We start from the raw sequence: 20,689 nt of genomic DNA, 5'->3' as shown, positions 1-20,689 counted from the left end.
GTATTCAGGATTTCAAAAATATTGAAATCTTGTCTCTTCAGCCCCAGTCCTGGTCAGGATCTTTGTACTATCATAACTATCAGCTCACATGAGAAGCTTTTTACAAGAATTTTCGAAGTAGCAACCTTTTCTCAGAATGGGCCAGAACCTCCTACAGCAATTCCATCAGCATCTCAAGAAACATACATGGAAAAACACTGTATTATGTTTCAGTCTCCAGAATCATCAAGAGGTTTAGAGAAACTTCTGTTGAACATGATGTAGCTTACTTTGCACATATGGGATTTTCCTCCTTAGGACCAGACAATAGCCAACTAACTCTGTGGTAAGAGTTCCATGATGATTAGGATAGTTCCACTATAACAGCCATACAACTAGAGCGATCCAAAGTGTCTCCTACTACTGAGGAATTTATGCATGAAATCAATGTGGAAGACTCCCTGAACAGAAACATCCCACAGGAAAACTTTACCTGACTGTTAGAGAAACATCTCTAGACAAGCTTCTGAAGTTATAAAACCAAATCATTTATTGAACAGGTATTTTTTAAGAAATCAGTTTCCATAACAGAAATCAAACCTATGCCTGGCACTCAAGACATCCTTGAAGGCAGCAGCTGTGGAATATTGACAGTCACCCATGGCACTGAGGACACATGTAAAATGAGTAACTGCATTTATTACTATTTCCTAAGTAGCAAAGGCCAGACAGGAACAAAAATGTACTTTTAAAAGTTATGCTTTTCTTTTGATGATATAATCTGCAGCACCTGGCCTTTCCTCTAGCAACACTCCCAAAGTAATATTGTTCTCTGAAAATAGTCTTATTTCAGTCTTACCTTAAGGCAAACTTGTAAATTTTAAGGGAATACCTTAAGAATTAAGCATAGAGCTTTTGAAACTCTTTTTTCTTTGTTGTTTTTGATCAAAGTTAACTTTCTTAGAGAACAGGTATGCACAGCAATAACCTCTCAGAAGTGTCTTAGGATAAGACCATGTTAGTGATGTTTATGTAACTTTTGCATCTGCAAGTATTTCTTAAACTGACATTTGCAGTCTAACTGTACAAGACAAAATTTCAGTAGTTCAGAGCACAGTGTGACGTTATTTCAATGAGTGTAAATGTTGAGGGCAACGAGGTAAAACTGCCTCAGTATTTCATTTCCACACAAAACATCTAAGAGGAATAACAAAGTAAGTTATCTTCTCAGAGCCTTATGTCTTTAAAAAAAGGATGCAGCAAAGCCTCTTTTGCAGTTATTCTTGTTGCAGGGTTTAAGTCTAGTAGCTTATCAAGTAGGTCATATGCTTCATCAGGAACCTGATCCCATCCTTTCATGTCAGCTGCCTTGATTTCCAAAGCACCGTCACTTTCCTGAACATTCTGTAAGTGTTGAATTTGTTTTCCAAGTGTCTCAGGAGCACAAGGTTTGTCTGCTGCAACCGACAAAGCTGTGTTGTTGTCAGACCTGCCGGGCCCTTCCCCCTGAGATCTCTTACAGCTGCTATTTGTTCCTCTCAGCTTTTCACAGAGGGTTCGTAGGTTTTGAGCTGGGACAACTTGGGTACACACAACTGATTTTCCTAGGGAAAAAAATTGTACAGGAAGCCACATTTTATTATACTTTCTATGCAACTGTAACTTTTGTTTCAGACAAACTTCATGTCTCAAATTATAACCAGCATGAAAGAAAAATCCCAAATCTATCAAAGAACCAAATCCAGCCTCCCACGCCTCCACACCAGCCCTGCTGTTACAGAAGCAGCCCCTGAAAGTCAGAAGGGGTCATCATCATCTCAGTTCTGCTCAGAACAAAGAGCTCTGGGCTATGTGAGGTGACAGGTTGTCAGCCACACTGTACACCAGCTTTTGCATTTCACTGTCATTTTAACAGAACTGAAGACAGCTAAATACCCTGATTTTTACATCTCTGTCTGGAGAATGAAAATTGATGCTGGCAGTTACATGTCCAGGTAACAAGTGCTGCAGCATTTAGTTGCAATCAATTAGGGGAAAGGTTTTTGAATATTTTGTGTTTTCTGGTGATTGTGTCTTTTTTAAACAGGCCAGCTGTTGGGTATTGGGTTTTTAGCTTGTTTGTTTGTGTTACTAGGCCTTTTGGGAGAAGGGGTGGGGGCAAAAGCAAGGTTTACATCACCTAAATTTTAAGTCACATTGACTTAAGCCTCCAGGCCAAATTTTGTAGAAATAGAAACACTGTCTCAAGAATTCTAACCAAATGCCAGTAAGAAACATTTCGTTGGCATACTTCACCTCAAGTAGCCCTGACTTAGTGAAAGGCAGTAGACAGGTTGGGAAAACTATGATAAAGTACCCCATACATGCATTGTAAAATACAGAAAAACACAAAACTGTCTTAAAAGTCTGTCAATATAGACTTCAAAAAATGTGATTTACTTCCAAAATTACTCTCTAACCTAAAAATATATTTATTTACACAAAAAAATTTTGATTATAAATCACAGTATTAAGTAACATTTCCCCCCTTCCCCCATAACTAAGGCTTGCATACCAAAAGTTCTAGCAGCCTGAATGGTTTCTCTGGATCCACGAACTGTCATAATTTGTGCCAGAGCAGTTAAATCATCACTTGCTTTGAAAAATGGATACCGTCCACTGAGCAGAGAAAGGAATATGATTCCTGCAGACCACATGTCTATTGCTGAAAGGAAAGCAAATTTATTAACAACTAAACTCATAATTTCATCACAAACAAAACCTCAACTTTAAAAATAAATTATGATCTGAAAAGTTTCTATCAGTAAAAGTTATGTTCTGAAGTACTTCTTGACTTTGATCACATAGATAATACTTCAGATAAGAGTGGAAATGTCTGTAATTAGATTGAAGAATAATTTCCTACTTCAGTGCAGAGGAAGTTTTTTCATAGGAATAATTCCATTAACTTACTAAACTTAGTGAACCAAAACAATGTTTGAAGTTGTTTTACCTGGGGAGATGAGAGCGGGCAAATGAAATGGCTGGTTTGATATATATTTAACTTTACTTCCTATGAAGAAAACCTTATATAAGGTTTATGACCCCCCTATATAAGGGTTATAAATAAAAAAACAACTCACAAATGTTTGTGAAACAATTTTTTAGGAATTGAAGCTGACACAGGTAGGCAGTACTAAGAAATTTATCTTATTATGAACTTTGTTCTTCCCTAATATGAACTCACTTGACAAGATAGGCAGTTTAAAAACCATAATAGTTCAAAGTTATTTATCACTTTCATTGTGTTACGAAGAGTACAGAGAGTACTCTGGGGATAGAGGCCAAAGCCTGATGGAAATTTCAGTATTGGAAGTTACAAGAACACCTGTCTGCCATAATTTTTTTGGCTCACTAAGGTGCACATTTTAAGAGACGGCAAGGAAAGTGAAGGAGAGAGTTTGAAGGATCTCAGATTCCAGGAAGAAAAATTAACAGTTGGGAAATGGAGGCATATTCATCCTAGTCCTATTGAAAAAAGTAAGTAGCAAAATAGGCAGTAATTAATTTGGATGTTTAATTAGAAACACTCAGCAAAGGACTTCAATTTGGGAAAAAGGTATTTGGTTGACTTTAGTTGCAAAACCAGATTTTATGTCTTATTAAAAAATAAAAATCCAAGTTAATCATTTGGCACAATTTACAGTGGAAAGGTTTTCAGCATTTTGCACAGTTCCTGTAAAAAAGTTTTAGTATCATCTTTCCAACAGTGAAACAGTAATACTATCTGTTTGAGGGGCCATGCATCTCCCTGAGGATGTGGTTGGGTAAGCTGGAGTAATCAAGGTCAAGACCTTTGTAAAGGTTTAATCGTGTAACTCTTGCTGAAATTAGGAGTCTTTATCCATCTGAGTGGGCAGTAAATCCTGGCCCTACAATTGTGGAAGAGCTGTGATCATCAGCAGAGCACAAGATCCTGTGGAATGACATCCAAATCATGATTCCTCCCTATGCTTTTGTTTAGTGTTATCCAGCTAGTGAGGAAAGGACAACAGAGGGACAAACCAAGGGAAAGTGTAACTGGACCTGTGTAGCCTCAACTTGGGTGTTTGGGTTGTAGTCCCAGCACTGTGAACCTGGGTCAGATGTGCTATGGTAGCTCTGGGTAGAGTCAGCTGGATTCAGCCAATAACAACCAGCACAGAGGTCAAAACCAGGAGTAAGAGTGGCAGGAGTACAAGGAGGTGACTCCAGCAGCCCCAAATGAAAGTTGACAGTAATACTCGCTAGCTCAAATAAAACATGGTATCCTAAAAATTAGTATTAGTGTACCCAGTTCTAATTAAGGCCTTTTTTGATATACTGCAGGAGCTCAGCACCACTGACTCAGTCCAGGGATGTCTGTACCACACCCAAGGGTGTCTAGATTTACCCCTACTTTCTGCCTCCATCTCATTACCCTAGAGAACAGAACCATCTGAAAGCGTGCTTAACACCAGCACGTGTCCAAGATTTCCTAGGTATGTCTTCTTTCTGCCTCAGTTCTGTCTAGACAGATTCAGAGATTGTCTAAACTTATCCTAGATTTCTGGATGACTGCTAGCCCATGAAGCTGGCTGTTACAGCAGAGGCACAAGAACTCCAAACAAGCTGCCATACCTTTGGAATCCCAGTCATACCCACAGCACACATGTTGTTTCAAACAGGAGTAAGCTATCTAGGCAAGTATATTGTTAATTCTGAGTGTGTTTACATACTCTACTGAAAATTGACAACTTTCTAAAAAGCCATTTAAAAAAAAAGGCTAAAACCTTATATTTTAAAACCAGTTTTTGAGGCTATGTGTATTTTTTTGTAAGTCAGAACTCCTGGCCATACACCAAATATTTAATGGGTAACTTTGCTTCTATTGGTTCTCCATCCTGCAGGTAGGCACAACCTCTCCCACCTTTCTTGCACCAGGTAATGCATTAAACATCCCTCTGCCCTTCCCCAATATTTACCCAAACCACTGCATCTTATTAACTAAATTTTAACACAGGGAAATTAAAATTTTAGTTCAAAAAATGATGACATTTACATACCAGCTACTTAAACCACTAGCAAAAAATAAAAATATGATAAAAAGTAATTAAATAATGCTTTCTAGAACACATTTGCAATTACATCATTAATTATGCCTGCTATGGCAGCATATGTTGCAACTTGCCTAGAAAAGGCTAAACAATGTTCCCTCTCCCCAAGATTTATTCAAGATTTTTCTTGAACAAATAAGCCAAGAAACTTCATAAAAGATTATTTAGTCTTTTAAAATATATTGTATTCAACTCCTGCACATGGCACTACCTCTCAAATTAATAAAGACATATTCAAGTTTCAAACACAGGAACAATATTCCTGAATTGTTCTTCCTCTGAGTAATAAACTTTTAATTAAAATCAGGAAATACTTGAAAAGCATTAGAAGGGATGAAAAATTAATTTTAAAAGTTAAAAAAATCCTCACGTAAAAAATACAACAAAGTATGCATAAATGAGAAGGATGAAAAGGTGAAAAAAGCCATTTGTTTGCATCTGTTGGGCAGTACCTGTGGTCTGAGTGGGGCACTTTGTTAATACTTCTGGTGCTCTGAATCCAGGTGTTCCTGCCCTGGGAGCCACTTGCTGACGCCTTGTAATAAGAGACAAATAATATATTTAGAATATAAAAGTTGGTATGTAAGTTCTAGATCTAATAATACTTATTGTTATTTTTAGAATACACTTGTGTAAGATGTGTAAACAACCTAACCCTGATTTATGCAAGTTTTACAGAGGTTTGAAGCATCTTATCTAGCATGAAATCATAAGATGCACATGTAATAACCTTATTATCTATTCTATAATATTTTAATTATATTATCTAGCATAAGATAATACCAGAAAAATACTTACTGCATACTTAATTCACAATCACCTTTTCTTAGTTTCATCTAACAGAAGTGTCATTTTTGTTAAAGGCTTGTTTTCATGGGAAACTTTGAAGTTGAGGCTAATTAACCCAAGGCAAAAAGTATATGAGATTCTTGAATGTGGATGCTATGGCTTTGTGTTAGTGCAGAGCAAACTAAGGGTTGCTCTGAGTGTTGCCAAGAATTTACTTTTTGTTAGAATAACTAAAAGATGTGAGGTTATCATTATTTAAAAGATCATGTGTGGATAAAAGGCAAAAGTAGATCATAACCAAAACTACCTGCAGAGGGTGGAGTTTAACTCAGCTCCTAAGATTCTCCAACATGAGGCACTGGAACAGGTTGCCCAGAGAAGCTGTGGAAGCCCATCCATGGCAGTGCTCAAGGCCAGGTAGGATGTGGCTTGGAGCAACCTGGTCTAGTGGGAGTTGCCCCTGCCCATGGCAGGGGGTTTGGAAAAAGGTGACCTTTAAGGTTCCTTCCAACCCAAACCATTCTGTGATTCTCTTAGGTTCTTAGATGAGCAAATACAAAACAGTCATGCTTCCTTTTTATTCTACATTTCATGATTTCCAGAATCCTAACTGTTGCTGTAATTTAGGCCTATTAGATAACTACTAAATGACAGAATTTAAAACACTTTTCTAAGTGTTGTAATCAACTCAAGTGATTTTCTACAACACATGTAGGTAAATAACAACAACAAGAAAATAATTACCAGTGAATCTTTCTAGCTGCAGATATCAGTGAACTAATCCATGAATTCCATGAACCATTTTTGTCTAAAAAGAGTACACTCAGTGTTTTAAGGGCTGCAGCGATTAAATACTATCTTTCACTTACTAAATCAGCAGTCTAGTAAATCTAAGTTTCTACTTTGCTTGACAGCAGAGCAGACAATTTTACAACATTATCAAAGCAAATTACCTTGAAAGGCAAACACTGCAAACTCTGTCCGTTGCATAACAGTCACAGTGCACGTTTAAAGGGCAGCCACTGGCAGCTTTCCTGGCTGCCCCATTGCTCACAGTTTTGGTAGAAATAATCTTCTTCTTTGTTACTAACTTCCTAGATGAAACATCTATCATCTTTGGTTGCTTTATGAGCTGCAATGGAGATATTTTAGAGAAGGTGACATATTTAAGAAGTTTCCCTTTACATATCAATAGGACAGTTCCTAAAATACTGACTTAATGGGTGTTGATGAACAAGAATTTTAGAACAGACAGCAAACCTTTTTAACAGTAGCAAAACTACTATAAAACAGACATTGGAATTTCTAGATAGCCTGACTTCCTCCCCTTCAGAAGACATTTTCAGTGTTTACCAAAAAACCAATATATATTAGATATTCTGAAGCTACAAGACAAATATTTTTCAAGCTAGTATAGTGTTTCAAGACTTTTTTTTGGCTCAACATGAGAATAAGAAAAAAAGAATATGAAATGACACAGCAACACACAGACACTACTCCAGTTCTACAATAAAATACCATAAACCAAACCCTCTATTTAGTTGGTGTTTCTCCCTTGTCATATTAAATATTAATTACAAAAAAATAGTTACAAGGTTTATCCTCAGCTTCAACTACAAAATAAATTTTTAAAAATTTCACGAGGTAAGTAGGGAGTGGTTTAGCACAGGAACAGGCTCCCCAGGGCAGTGCTCACAGCACCAGCCTGACAGAACTCAAAAGTGTTTGGACAATGCTCTCAGGCACACAGTATAGCTCTTGGGGTGTCCTGTGCAGGGCCAGGAGTTGGACTCAATGATCCTCATGGGTCCCTTCCAACTCACTTTATTTTGTGATCCTGTGATTAGCTGCACAGATGGATGTATAGGAAAAAAACATTAACTTAGCACCCAAACAAGATCAGCTAGGGAGACAGCTACAGAACTCCTTGCTTAAGAGTTTCAAAAGGGACTGAAACAGAAATTAAAAATTCTTTGAGCCTTTCAGGAAAGACACATTTAATAGTCTGCTCAAAACCTTTTAGTTCCACAGCGTTCTGGAGCAGTACTCAGTCTTACAGAACAACCAGTTCTATACTTTTTCAAATATGTAGCAGATTGCTCCTACTGTTGAGTCAATGCGTCTTACTTTTGTGCTTGAATTCTCCTGGTATGTGGAGCTATAGACATTGAAATTCCTCTCTCCAAAGACAGAGCGCTGGACAGAATGGTGCACAGAGTCCTCCTACAAGACCAACAAAAAGGACAATAAGGATTCTGTTTAACAGGCATCTGGGCAATGACAGTTCAAAACAAAGTGTGGAGTGTCATAAAACAACTGCACGTAAGTAATTTTCAGGCATCAGGTTAGTGTGGATGAAGAAACATGGTCTAGACAGAACAGCAAACATGTTTACAAAACCAGTTACACCCCTGAAGTGCCCCAAGACAATCCAAGTGTAGTCTGTACTGCACTTGTTACGCAACTAGTAACTAAACATAGGTGAATGATTATTGGCTTGGGGAGGAGCTTCCCCATCCATGTCTCTCAAAAAGGATTGAAGGCTGCCTAAATAGTAACTCATGTTAGGGTTTATACAGCCTTCAGCATTGTATTACATCTAACAGATAATGATGAAGCCAATAGTTATGTAGAAGCAGCTCCTTAGACATGAACAGTGTGCTTCTTTGCAGGCTCAGCTTCTGTGCAAGTACTGCATCTCCCCCTGTTGGATGAAGGAACATATTAAACATATACAAAAACGTTAATGAAAGAAACCAAGAACCTTTCCTCCTCTTCCTTGTTTCATCTGTACTTTTGAAAGCGAGCTGGACCTTCTATCAGCTGCTTTTGAGGCTGTCTGTTGAGCTATCTGTTTAGGTGCTGTGACACTGACAGAAACCCCATTTCCCGAGGTTACAATGGGATTAGTTTGCAAGCAACTTCCCTGCTGGTCTTCAGAGTGGGCAGTTTTAAGAAGCTCAATTTTCGTATCAGGGGTTCCTTGTGCCAAGCCAAAATCTACCAAGGCATACCTGAAAAGACAAATTCAGAATCAGGAGTCACAAAATATCGATTAGTCATTCTATTTACTATTCATTACTTATTTATCATTCTTTCACATTTCATTCAATGTTGCTTATCTGTACTGTTGCCAGCATCAAAGTCCTATTTTCTTCCTTCTCTTCCTACTGACCCATCTTACCTATCTCCTCAATGTTTTCACCCTACATCATTGTTCATTGTTTCTTGTCCCAAAATCTTATCAAGTGCATCCTTCCTCCAAAGGTGTTAAGAAATACATTTCCAGCAACTTCTTTCTGAAGTTCTTCGAATCCTACAGCCCTGAACCTTCAGCCAGCAGTAATGTACAAGAGACTCGACTCTTGCAGGATTCCCATAGGCAGAGGACAAAGGTAGTAGTGAAGCCAAACCAGACCAACAGTGCTTAAAGTTTTGACAGAGTTCTGTCCAATACTACTGGAATTTACTTTAGTCTTCAAACAGGTAAGACTACATTGGTTCACACTTCAGATTTGTCTGTAAAAGAATTCTTTTTTGCTACAACCAGTACAAAAATAATCCATCTGTCCCTGGGTCTCAAACTCAACTCCACACCTGTATGCGCAAAGTAGAGATTAAGGCTCCAAAAAACGCTGTAAGAGAAAATGACAGTACATGCTCATTTTGACAGCTTAAAAAAAATCCAAAACAGTATTTCTCAAACTTTTAAGCTTGTGGTTTGGCAAAATGCAATCAAATCTCCCCTATAAACTTTCACCACATAGAATAATAGAAACATTTAGGCTGGAAAAGACCTTTAAAATCAAGTCCAACTGTTAACCCCACTCTGCCAAGTCCCACAAAACCATGTCCCTAAGTGCTGGATCTACAGGTCTTTTAAATTCCTCCAGGGATGGTGACTCAACCACTTCCCTGGGCAGCCCATTCCAATGCTTGATAAACTTTTTTCTAATAATGAACCTAAACCTTCCCTGGTGCAACTTGAGGCTGTTTCATACAATGATTTTTACTTGGGAATGTGCATCCTACTACAACCTCCTCGCAGTGCTTTGCTTTGGACACACTCCAACATCTCAGTGTCTCAACTTTACAAGCACAATGCTAACAAATACAGCTATAGGACTGCTTGCACTGAAGCATTCTGTCAATTTCAGTTCTTCACAAAGAAGCAGTACCTCACTTTTTACAGTCTTTAAACTTTGTAACTTGCAGGCAAAAGCCAACCTTACTAGTTATAAACGTTAATTCAATGTAAGGTGAAAACAGCCCAAAGCCAGCTATCTTACCTGTATTGTTTTACTCCATCCACTATTAAAAATGCACAAGGATCATTCTATACACCACAATGCATAGAAAGTTACAATTAACTTTCTTATTTAAAAAAAACCCATATTTTATTCTTCTCATTCTTATTTGAAAATGTAGTACTTTTACTCAGTAGTAAAATCCTCATTTTATCAGGTATTCGTCACTCCATGAAGTAGATACTACATTAAGTAAAAAAAATCCTTGCCTTCTTAAGTCCCTTAACAGTGAAAGAAAAATGTTACAAATAAAACACCATGTTTTTAGCTTTATTATTTAGGCACATGTTATGGAGCTGGAAGGAAAGAAGCCTGAATGCTTAATTGACTCTGTTCTGCCAAGGCACACATCTCCAGATGAGATCACAGTATGGCCAGACTCACTTTTTTAGCTGCCTGTTGTAGAGGAAGTTGCTGGGCTTGACATCACGGTGAACAATACCGAAGTGATGAATGCGCCTCAACGCTTTAAACAGATTAAACATGTATTCCCTCACTTCTTCAAAGGAAAGGGAATTCAAAATGTCCTGAAAGAATATTTGGATACTGTAATTTATAGTCTCATAGAATAATTATAGAATAATTATGCATCTGCTTTTAATTAAATGTTTTACTCCATATCAAAAGTCTGAGACTCACCAAGAAGGATTCATGCTCCAGATACGGCATAACAATAACAACGTGATCATTTTTCCTAAAGCAGTATTTAACTCCCATAACATTATCTTGTCCCCTAGAAGAAAAGCAATATTACTGAACAAAGACCAGAAGATGGATGTTTATTTTCCTTTATTTCTTCAAAATATAAGCTTCAGTCAGGCTTTCTTTTATAATCCTAACTTATATTTTGACAGCAGTCCTATCAGCAATCAGTACTTGTGCTCTTGTTGCTCACTGCTATGTTCTGTTTGAACTACATTTTATGTTCCATTCTGCAGTTTGGAACAGAAATCTACAGATTTATCTGTGGGGCTTTAGTTTGTAGTTACCACTGCAATTATTATAGGCCCTAACTTTCATGAAAAGTGCTAATCAGCACGTTCTGCCAACAAGTATCCATTCCTAAATCACATTTCTAATTACATGATTCTTTTTTCCCAGCATTTCAAAACTGGAACTTTGTTACCACAAAGATAGATAATGGAATTTTTCAGCCGGTAAACAGAGCACCCCTCCAAACTGAGAGTATCAGCAAAGGGCATCCATAACAGGTAAAACACTAATTTTGTTATTTGTTCTCAGTAAAAAGAATATACACGTGTGTGGTTAAAAACAAATCATAACTTAAATAAATACAGAACAGTGAGACAACACTCAGCAGTTAAGAAAATAATCTTTTTTTGTTTATCTACCCTGCCACTGTGAGGCACTGAAGTTCAGCAGCTATTCGCAGAGGGTGGCTGGTTGGAATCAAGTGCTTCAGAGCAATTTTTTCCTCATATCCTGTTTGCAGCTGTGCTGTGGCCAAGTACACAGAGCTAAAAGTACCTGTAAACAAAGGAGAAAACCACTGTCTTCAACATTTTTAATTAGGTCAATGCAGTTTTTTACAGAAGTGATCTAACTGTTCACAATCCTGCAGTACACTTGATACTACATCAAAAGCAGATTCTAGAAAATAAAAATCCAGTTCCTTTCTTTAACTACTGAATATACTGATCTTGTATACAAGTTTTTTGTGTCAGTAAAAATGCAAAGATAACACTGTCTAACTTGCCTGGGACACAGTGCTCTTTGAATGTAAATTTCCTATCTTTGATTTGCTTTCTTGTTTAGGTAGCTTACTTTCATCTGACATCTAACTCCTCTCCCTACAATGTAAGAGGACTATATAATGCTAATCTGGAAAGCACTGCCACTACTATTCAAAGCACTTCTGAAATTGCTACATTTTCCTTAATTCTGTACCTTATGTATAAAGTAAGGCTTGCCACATGATGTGTTACTGCACTGTTTATTTGCCCAGAGCATTTTACCACATCAAAGGTGATACACTTGCTTGAGAAAGGGAGTATTCAGCCTGTATGATATGCTTATCCAGCCATTTAATTTTAAGGATATCCTAATAAGCCTCTTAGGAGGTTAATTGATACTAATGATCTGAGATATCTGAACATACAAGTTGAAGTGAATAAAGAATAGAAATTACTTTTGATTACATTTTAAGTAATGTGTTTGCATCATGCTGGTTCAACAGTCTGAGTGCAAACATACAACAAAATACCAGCAAAACCTAAATAAAACCTAAATACTTCATGCTAGCATTAAAAAAAAAAAATCCCAAACAAACCTGGAGACCCTTACCTTCAACAGAATTGATTGCAGCAACAAGGATTACCAAATTTGACTTAATATATTATTTTTGGTGGTGAGAACTGCTAAAATGAAAGTGATTCCAGAGTGGAATCCTAAGTTGAAGCTTGTTTTCTCATAATGCTGTTGTACTGCAAATGGTATTTTTTAAAAATACTGTTTGCTCTCAAGAGTAAAATCATAGTATTATTCATAACCAGAAATTTTGTTTAATTACACTATCTTTTTTTATGATAGGTAAAAATCTGGGGCTTTTTTAAATTTTACATTCCTGTGGGGAATGGAGCTGGGGATTTTTAAGTAGTTTGTTGGTTTTTCAAATAAAAACTTTTAAGCATCTAAAAAAGTGCTGAAGTACCACACTCAGAAGTACCTGAATCTATTTATAGTCATGCCTGACACTAATTTAAGGTATTTGCAATACTGTCTTGTTGAAGGCAATGGGAACACAAGCATTCTAAAATTTGATACCATAAATCTTCAAAAATACAAAGTTGTTCATTTTTTAAGTAAAGCAGCTCCAACCTTTCAGTTTCCTTATCTACTTCTGCCCAAGACATTGTAGTGGAAACAAAGCTAACTTAAGGATCACCAATTAAGTATTTCAGAACACAGCTACATGTAAGTAGATTTCTCATGTAAGGGAGAAAATGAATGGATTTTTAAGACTATTTACTTGAAACTACATCAAAAATTTTTGATTGCCAAAATTGGAATGCTGTTTTTTTAGCAAGGCTTTAATAGACCAGATTTTCAAGAAAATATCTTGAAAGTGTTCCTAATCAATTTAATACACCTATGTGCTCAGAAACATATTGGAATTCCTAGAGACCATGTAATAAGTCAAAAAAAGGCATATGTCTTAAATTGTGTATATTAGGATCTTAGATTTACACTTTTTAAGTTAGAAATGCCAAAAGAAATCTTAACTCTAAGCAAGATAAAATGAAACATTTACCTTCCCCAATTTTTTCCTTTATTTTAAACACATTTACAAGCTGTGGCACTGCTTCATAAAGTTTTTCAATATCTTTTTTTACTCCTGCTGTGGGAAGAATGGGGAAAATAAGTTAGGAATTGTATTACTTGGTTCAATATCTGATCTATTTTGGAGATCACAAATTACATTTCATAGGACTGTGGACTCACATACACAGGGGAAAAAACAGCACAAAGGTTTTCCATCCTGTTGACATTACCATGTGAACACTTGGTATTACTGTTCTTCATCACACTTCTTTCTTAGCTGCAGCATTTAAACATTTTTACTTATCTGACAGCAGACTCTGAGAGGGCAAAAGCTGCCTGGTTCGTAGGACACCTACAGCTCATCACTAAATGTTTACATAGGATTTGCAAGGGCAATTGACAAAAGGCAAGACTATAACAGTTGATTCTGTAGCACAAGTGTAAATCCATCATATGCAAATCACAAATGCAGAAAAAGCAGTATTTTTTAGATATTTTAAAAATTGGTAATGCCATCTTTCCCACTGTTAGTTAAAATAGTTGGCACCAAAGCCCATGTTTGCTCTGCATTTTGGCTGCTGCACTTCATGCTGTAATCACTAGATGGCACGACTAGGATGTATTATTTCAAAAAAAATTATGTAGTTTTCCATTCAGTTTACAAATCCTTGTTGTTCAAGCTTTTTCTGTACCCCACAGAAGAATTCACTTCTTTTGAAGCTATAAACTGTGTAGAAGCTGTGACTAATTTCTGTGAAGCCAGGGGTAAAGAATATTTTAGTATACAGAACTAAGCACAAAAAGGTATTTGTGATAAGTCAATCAAATGTGTATACATTTTTCATCCTAAAAATAAATAACAGATTACATTTAGCATAAACAGATAAATTGTAATGTATTATATATATAAAAATGGACCATGTTTTACCAGGCAGTAAATCATAAGCAATAAGATTTTTTTTTTTTTTAAATCACAGATATGCTGGAATCAAAGCATGGATTAGCATGCATCCCTAGCCTTCTAGGTAGCTTACTTTAAACAACAAAAACTGCCTGAAGAACACTTTCTTCCTGCTAAAAACCCAATAAATCAGCTAGTAATTCAAGTCATAGTTAACTTTCAATTTTTTTTTTTTTATTTCAAGATTTGTAAAAACTAACATACTAAAAATGCTTCTGAGAACTGAAACCTGCTGCGTCACTTAACTACCCATTTACATTCCTTTTTTTCCCTTTATGTTGTTCTCTCTGCTTCTTCAAATTGTTTTAAGACATTTTGTGAAATATTTCAGGAATGAAAAAAATCCTAAGTATATCCTAATAACCATGGAGAACTAACTCAACAACTGCTTTAGAATCTGCCAGATGCTCCATTTTGTCCAACACTGAATTCAGATTCCTCCCTGGAGAAAGTTAAAGCTGTCAGACCACTTCAAGCAGGGTGACAGAGGCTGCAGTGCCTACTCAAGGCACTGACAGCATTTAGGAGCTCAACAGAGCTGGTTTGTGTGAAAGAGGGAAGTGCTGGAAAAAGTCAGTGATTGTCCTTGTTGAAGGACAGCAATGTAAACATCACCTGGTCTGTTCTGGGGTCCTGAATCCTCAGCTGGGTACAGAGAACATAAAGTCATTGTGCCATCAGAGAAATATTAATAATATTAGCTAGCATTTTCTATGACCAGATTTTAAAGTGATTTCTTCTCCTATTTGCAAAGCAATACAAACACTGTTCAGCATCAATCTGGGCATGGATGTGCAGGAGCCTAAGAGAGGATTATGTATTTTTAAAAACTCAGAAGCCATTATATCTATGAACTGGCTGACCATCAGGGTTTCCTGAGCAAGCATTGTACACAAAGTGGAGACTCAGAAACAACCAACAAAACCTCTTTCAGTTCTTAGTTCAACTTCTACAAGAAAAACAAGAAGGGTGTTTTTATAGACATAAACATATCTATTGAAGCATAAGGCTGGTGATTATAGGTTAAAAGGCAAAATACTGGGTTTGTGCACTTGTCTGGTCACAATCCGTATTTCAGCACATACCTGAAAGCTTGCTGTTCTGCTCAAGATTCCCGCGGAAGTCTTCAGCCTGCTGAGGGTGCTGTTCATCACAGGGAGACTTCAACACCGTTTCCATCACAAAACAAGTCTCAAGTGAAAAAAAATACAAGACTTCGAGGGCTACTTCTGGACACCTGGGGGAGCAAGCATATCTGGTAAGACACTTCCTAGCCCTGCAGTCAGTTCCTGAGATGAGATTTAGGGAGTCTGAGGAGTTCCTCTGTGCTGCCTAAAAGAAAGCGCACCCACCATCCCAGTGAAACAGTAAACCAGTAAAGCAATGAGGATCGGGGGGAGGGAAGGAAGACTGCAGGATAAGCTTAAATACAATTGATTTTCATCTCTTGATCTCTTATCTCATTCACATTAAAGCATTGTCTTTTCCCTAAAGTTTGCTTTGAAAGGCAAGGAACTGATGTACACAGAAATAGCTGCACTGCATGCTGCAAAAGCTATAGAAAGTCAGAAAGATTGAAAGAAAGTATGAGAGAAAAAAATACCTTCTCCATACGAGAGATCTCTCCCTCCTAGATAAATTCAATAAAATATAATTATTCATTGCCCTCCCACCACAAGAAAATAGAACATGCTTATTTTGAAATGCTTCTTCCCAAATCTTGGAAACGCTACATAAAACTGTGAACTAGTAAAGTCCACTAATACTGTACAATCAAAAAAAAAAAAAAAAGGCCTGATAATCGCTTTTCAGGAGCAAAAGAGTGGCAGGGTCTTCCAGGGCAGAACAACCAGTGATAAATGAGCCTGGAAGCAGCAGCTCTTACAGTTACTCAAAACTGGTTCCATTCAAAAGCCTTCCATCCTTGTTAGTATGCTTAACCTTTATAGATCTGGATGAACTTTCCACGTGGGGAAACAAATTCTGAAAAACTCCTGATGCAAGGATTCATCTGTTTCAGCTATGGAGCCACAAATACATTTTGTCCCCAAAGAATTTGAGCTGCCTTTACTCTGTCATCCTTGTGTGACAACAGGGACAAGAGGCAGGAGCCGTGTTTTTCGAGCCCCGTTTTTTGCGGGAGCTCTGGTGGAGGGGGACTTGGACAGTGCTGGAACTGGACTGGAGCCGGTTCTGATCTCTCACAGGTAGGCACTCCCGCTGCCAGGGGTGAGTAGGCAGATCAGATACCCGCAGTTCCAAGCGGGTAGCACCACGGCCCAGCAGCAGCACAAGGGCTGCACGCTCACACACACTGATACAGAACAGCCGCCGGCTACAAGCGAGCCAGAGCCGTCCCACAGCCAAAGCCCCGTGCGCCCCGCTGATGTCACCAGGGCCACACAGAGCGGCAACACGCCGAGGCCGCCGCTGCCCTCACGGGACAGCCCCCGCCAGCGGGGCCCCGGCCCAAGCGCACACCGCGGGCTTCCCCAGCGGCCCCGGGACTCACGGGCTGCAGACGGGCCCTGCGGCTCCCCGCGTGGATGGCGGGCACTGAGGGGCGGAGGGCGCGCGGAGCGGGGACCCCCAGACGAGCGGGCCGGGCCGGGCCGGGCCGGGCCCCGGGGCGGCATGAGGGGGAGGGAGGGGAGGGAGGGGAGGGGGAAGGAGCGGGGGACACGCGCGCGCGGACGGGCACTCACGCGGACACCGGCGCGCGCCGGGGTTTCGCTGCCGCCGCCTTTCGCGCCCGCGCGCCGCCGCCAATCCCGGCCCTCGGCGGAAGCGGCGGCTCCAGCCAATGGCGGCGCCGGGCGGGGAAGGGCGCGCTGCCATTGGCCGGAGCGGCGGGGCCCGCCCGGAGCCGCGCGGGGCGCGGCCTGTGCCCCCGGGGCCCAATCCCGGCCCCGCGCGGGGCGGCGCTGCCCGCCGCGCTCCAGGCTCACAGCGGCGTTCGTCCCTCAGGCTTCGTGTCCTACGTGTGGTTGTGGCGGAACAGCCCAACCCCAAATCCCCAGTAAATTCTTGCTCTCTATAGCTGCGCTATAAATCCAGTCAAACGTCCCAGAGGCCAAGGAGTGGCTCCACCTACACCATTGTAACGGGGGAACAGCTTGGCTTGCAGCTCTGCCGTACTGCCTGATTACACAACAAAAAAGATGGCACAGAATTCAACGTTAAATTTTTATCTTGGCTCCGGTCACGGCTGTAGCTGCTGTCCAGCAATGAGTAGGATTTGGAGGAACTATTGAAACTATTCACTGTGAGGTTTCCTGATGTTTGGAGTAGTTGGATTTTATTGAAACTAATGCAGGTGTATGTTTGTAAATGAAAGAATTTAGCACTTCCTGTATATTACCCATTTTTGGTCAATATTTCTTCTTTTTTTAAAGACAAAATAATATTACTGTTGTTGAAGAGTAGCTCCACTGCACTTGATAATGCATATATCTCTTGTTCACTAGAATATGAACAGAAATAATCTTGTTTATTGCATATTTCAGGCAGAGATCTGTAAATGTAGCCCTTGGTAAATAACAACTAAGCCTGGGGTTGTCAAAGTTTGCAAGGGTTCTAGCTTGGCTTTACCTGCTATAAAGCTGTACTTGGGTTAACAAATTGTCAAATGCAGAAACAGGTTCTTCTACTTTTGTTAAGTTGTGCTTCCTATTACACATTTTACGAGGAGGACACTGAGATGAGTTGCTGAGCTGCTTTGTTGGTTTTAGCAGGTTTTGGTTTGATGTGTGGGTTCTTCTTTTCTAAGAGTTGTTCTCATTTGCACTTTCTGTTTAGGGCTCTAAGAAGTCAGTACTGCAGCTTGTGATTTAGTGAAGTGTGCCAGCTCAATAATTTCAGTTAAGTGTGACTGTATTTAAAAGCAGATTATACAAAACATTAATGAAATGAGGTATAATGACAAAATAATGGAGGCCAAATTCTCTTTGTTCTTATATCCACTTACAGAAGTTCAGAGGCGCCATAAGCATTCATGAATACAGGTTTGTCCTAATGCTATTGACAAGCAACATCATTCTAAATTAACCTCTTGGGACAATCTTACCTACAGCCATTTCTGAATACTGTTGAACTAGGAATTCTATTTGCCAGTTAATACTTGCAAAATAGCTGCTGATTATTTACAGGTTGCATACTTAGCTCTGCTGCCTCCTGGCCAGGTCAAAGTTTAATCCAACTTCCTTGGCCTCCCTGCCTTGGAGTTGCCCTCATGTGGAATACCAAATCACCTCCTTTTCTGTACAGCTCCCTTTATTGGCACTTCTCTGTCAGTCTTACGCAGACCAACTTCCTCCTCATCACTTCAGTTGCACTTTAACACAGCAAGAAATCTGCTTTCTTTATATCTTCTTATCAAGACCCTGTCTAGCTGTGGTTTCTTTCCCTGCAATGTCTCAATTTATCTTGGTTTCAACACCTAAAATTATTTTCATTTAGACCCAGGTCATTTATCTAGCTTGATCATTAGCTCCTCTCCATTTTCTCCTTTCTTATTGATTCAAATATGTTGTGTTCTCTCATGTCATCCTTCTATTGCCCCACTCTTTTTAGCCTACCAGAAATGCCGACCTTGATGCTTGCCTTCATTTATGTCTTTTTACCTTCTTCTTTCTCCTCTGTTTAAGGAGGAAGTTAAGTCAAATTGGATATTACTCTTCTCATATCTTCTCAAAAGTCACCTTTTCATCAATGTTTTTCTCCATGTACATCTTCACAGGAAAGAAATCAATTATATGTGCCATTTCCACTCTATTTCCTCAGTACTTGCTTAAGTACCTTATTTAGCTTACTTTGCTCTGTTTTGATTGATTATAGAAAAAGTAAAGGTATAGCTTCTGCTCTGCATCTGCACAGCTTCTGTGCCTTTGCTGTAGCATCAGACACTCCCTCTTTGCCGTTGTCTTGGATAAGCAGAAACTCCTTGTTCACTCGTGGGGCAGAGAAGGCTCCATCTTCTCATTCAACACTGAGCATCCAGCTCCAACCCTGCACCACGGCAGGAACTTCTCAGAAGGAAAGAGAAGAAATTGCATCAACTAAAAATGACAAAGTAGCACATCTAATGCTCTGTGAGCCAAAGTGCTGCACTGCCTTCTCTTGTGGCTTTATCTCTAGGTTGGAAATGAAGGATGAGAAGCCAAATGACGAGCCAGGCCCATGCAGAATGTTCCCTCTGGCTGACAAGCAATCGCCAAAACCCACATCTGGGAGCTCACCAAGAAAGGATCCAAACATGCTGTGTGATTGCATCCAGTGCTGCCAGAATCTGCTGCTGAATCAAACTTTTTCTGTCTGCTGACAGGCCTAAAGGAATCTGTGCTGACACTAGAGCACATCTATTAACCACTTCCTAGGTCGATTAAACTAGAAGCCTCCCTGTTTGTGCTATCCTCCAGCCTTAGAAACACAATAAGCAAGATCCAGGAAGGTAATTGATGAATTTTATCCAGCACAAACAGAGGCAGGAAATCTTTAACATCCCCTTGCTGCCAAGAATATCTGTTCATAAATTAGAAACTTAGAATTCGAAGTCAGAAGCTATTTAGAAATAAGCAAATAAAAGTAGTTGTTGCCCTGTCAGTATTAGAAGTATACATATATAAATGTAGACAAAATTCAATTTTAATGACAGTAGCGACTGTTAAATGTACTATTCAGTTTTCATTAGCCTAAATGGCACGTGCTTTCCTACTTCTAATTACTCTTTGTTAGCACAACGAGTCTATGGCAGAAGTTTGCTCTCTTTGGCACCAGGTTGAGACACTTCTCTTCGTGCTATTGTGCCCTTTAGGAATACTGTCAAATTCAATTATTCAGGACTCATGAGTCTTGCACTGACATGAAGAGATTGATTTGAAAACCGTGGGACTAAAGTCCTTTTTTCTGTTTTTCAATTTCCATTTCTTAACCGGGAAAACTGAGATTGCCAGCTTTGCTCTCACATGCAGATGAGTGCAGCCCTAGAATAATACACTCAGATGTGCCGGTGGCTGTCTCTGCCAGCATTTTCTGATCAGCTGTATCTGAAATATCAAGAATTGTTATGGTGTCAGAAAACATACCACAATAACAGTCTCTACAGCCTATTTAAAGGCTGTTTAAAATAGATTAAAAAATTACTTCAGGCAAAGACAGAGGAATTTTATAAACTGGGTTTCATTCAAAGTATGTTTTAATAAAATCTATTGATATATACCTAATAAGGAATGTAGGCTCTCCTACACAATGGAAAAGTT

At 39.0% G+C, this 20,689-nt stretch overlaps 1 protein-coding gene and 1 long non-coding RNA gene across 3 annotated transcripts; one reads left to right on the top strand and one right to left on the bottom strand.

Moving 5' to 3' along the window:
• Positions 1-503: 503 nt before the first annotated feature.
• CDC7 (cell division cycle 7) lies at positions 504-15,650 on the bottom strand. Of its 2 annotated transcripts, none has more exons than XM_072932841.1 (11): positions 15,518-15,650; positions 13,461-13,547; positions 11,542-11,677; positions 10,829-10,922; positions 10,574-10,716; positions 8,647-8,896; positions 8,010-8,105; positions 6,836-7,014; positions 5,546-5,628; positions 2,534-2,683; positions 504-1,583 (listed from the first exon to the last, which is right to left on the bottom strand). In XM_072932841.1, the coding sequence occupies exons 1-11, from the start codon at positions 15,609-15,611 to the stop codon at positions 1,207-1,209; spliced, it is 1,689 nt and encodes a 562-aa protein (XP_072788942.1). In that variant the 5' UTR covers positions 15,612-15,650; the 3' UTR covers positions 504-1,206. The 2 variants fall into 2 exon arrangements, with proteins under 2 accessions (XP_072788942.1, XP_072788941.1); XM_072932840.1 differs by having other exon boundaries at positions 13,461-13,544; positions 15,518-15,632.
• Positions 11,282-16,982, top strand: LOC140684624 (uncharacterized). Its single transcript, XR_012057161.1, has 3 exons — positions 11,282-11,400; positions 15,543-15,690; positions 16,453-16,982. It is a non-coding gene; the product is annotated as an uncharacterized lncRNA (long non-coding RNA).
• Positions 16,983-20,689: the final 3,707 nt, after the last annotated feature.

This window comes from Taeniopygia guttata, chromosome 8 (genome assembly GCF_048771995.1).
Source record: "Taeniopygia guttata chromosome 8, bTaeGut7.mat, whole genome shotgun sequence".
Taxonomy (NCBI): Eukaryota; Metazoa; Chordata; class Aves; order Passeriformes; family Estrildidae; genus Taeniopygia; species Taeniopygia guttata.
This window is presented reverse-complemented; position numbering and strand designations above follow the sequence as displayed.

Bases quoted from the DNA above. Each gene is read 5' to 3' on its own strand.
- CDC7 (XM_072932841.1), bottom strand. From the start codon at position 15,611: ATGGAAACGGTGTTGAAGTCTCCCTGTGATGAACAGCACCCTCAGCAG. The intron at 10,923-11,541 runs GTAGATAAACAA...CTTTTCTTCTAG, and splicing joins CAGTGCCTCACAGTGGCAGG to GGGACAAGATAATGTTATGG. The intron at 7,015-8,009 runs GTAAGACGCATT...TCTCCATTGCAG, and splicing joins AGGAGAATTCAAGCACAAAA to CTCATAAAGCAACCAAAGAT.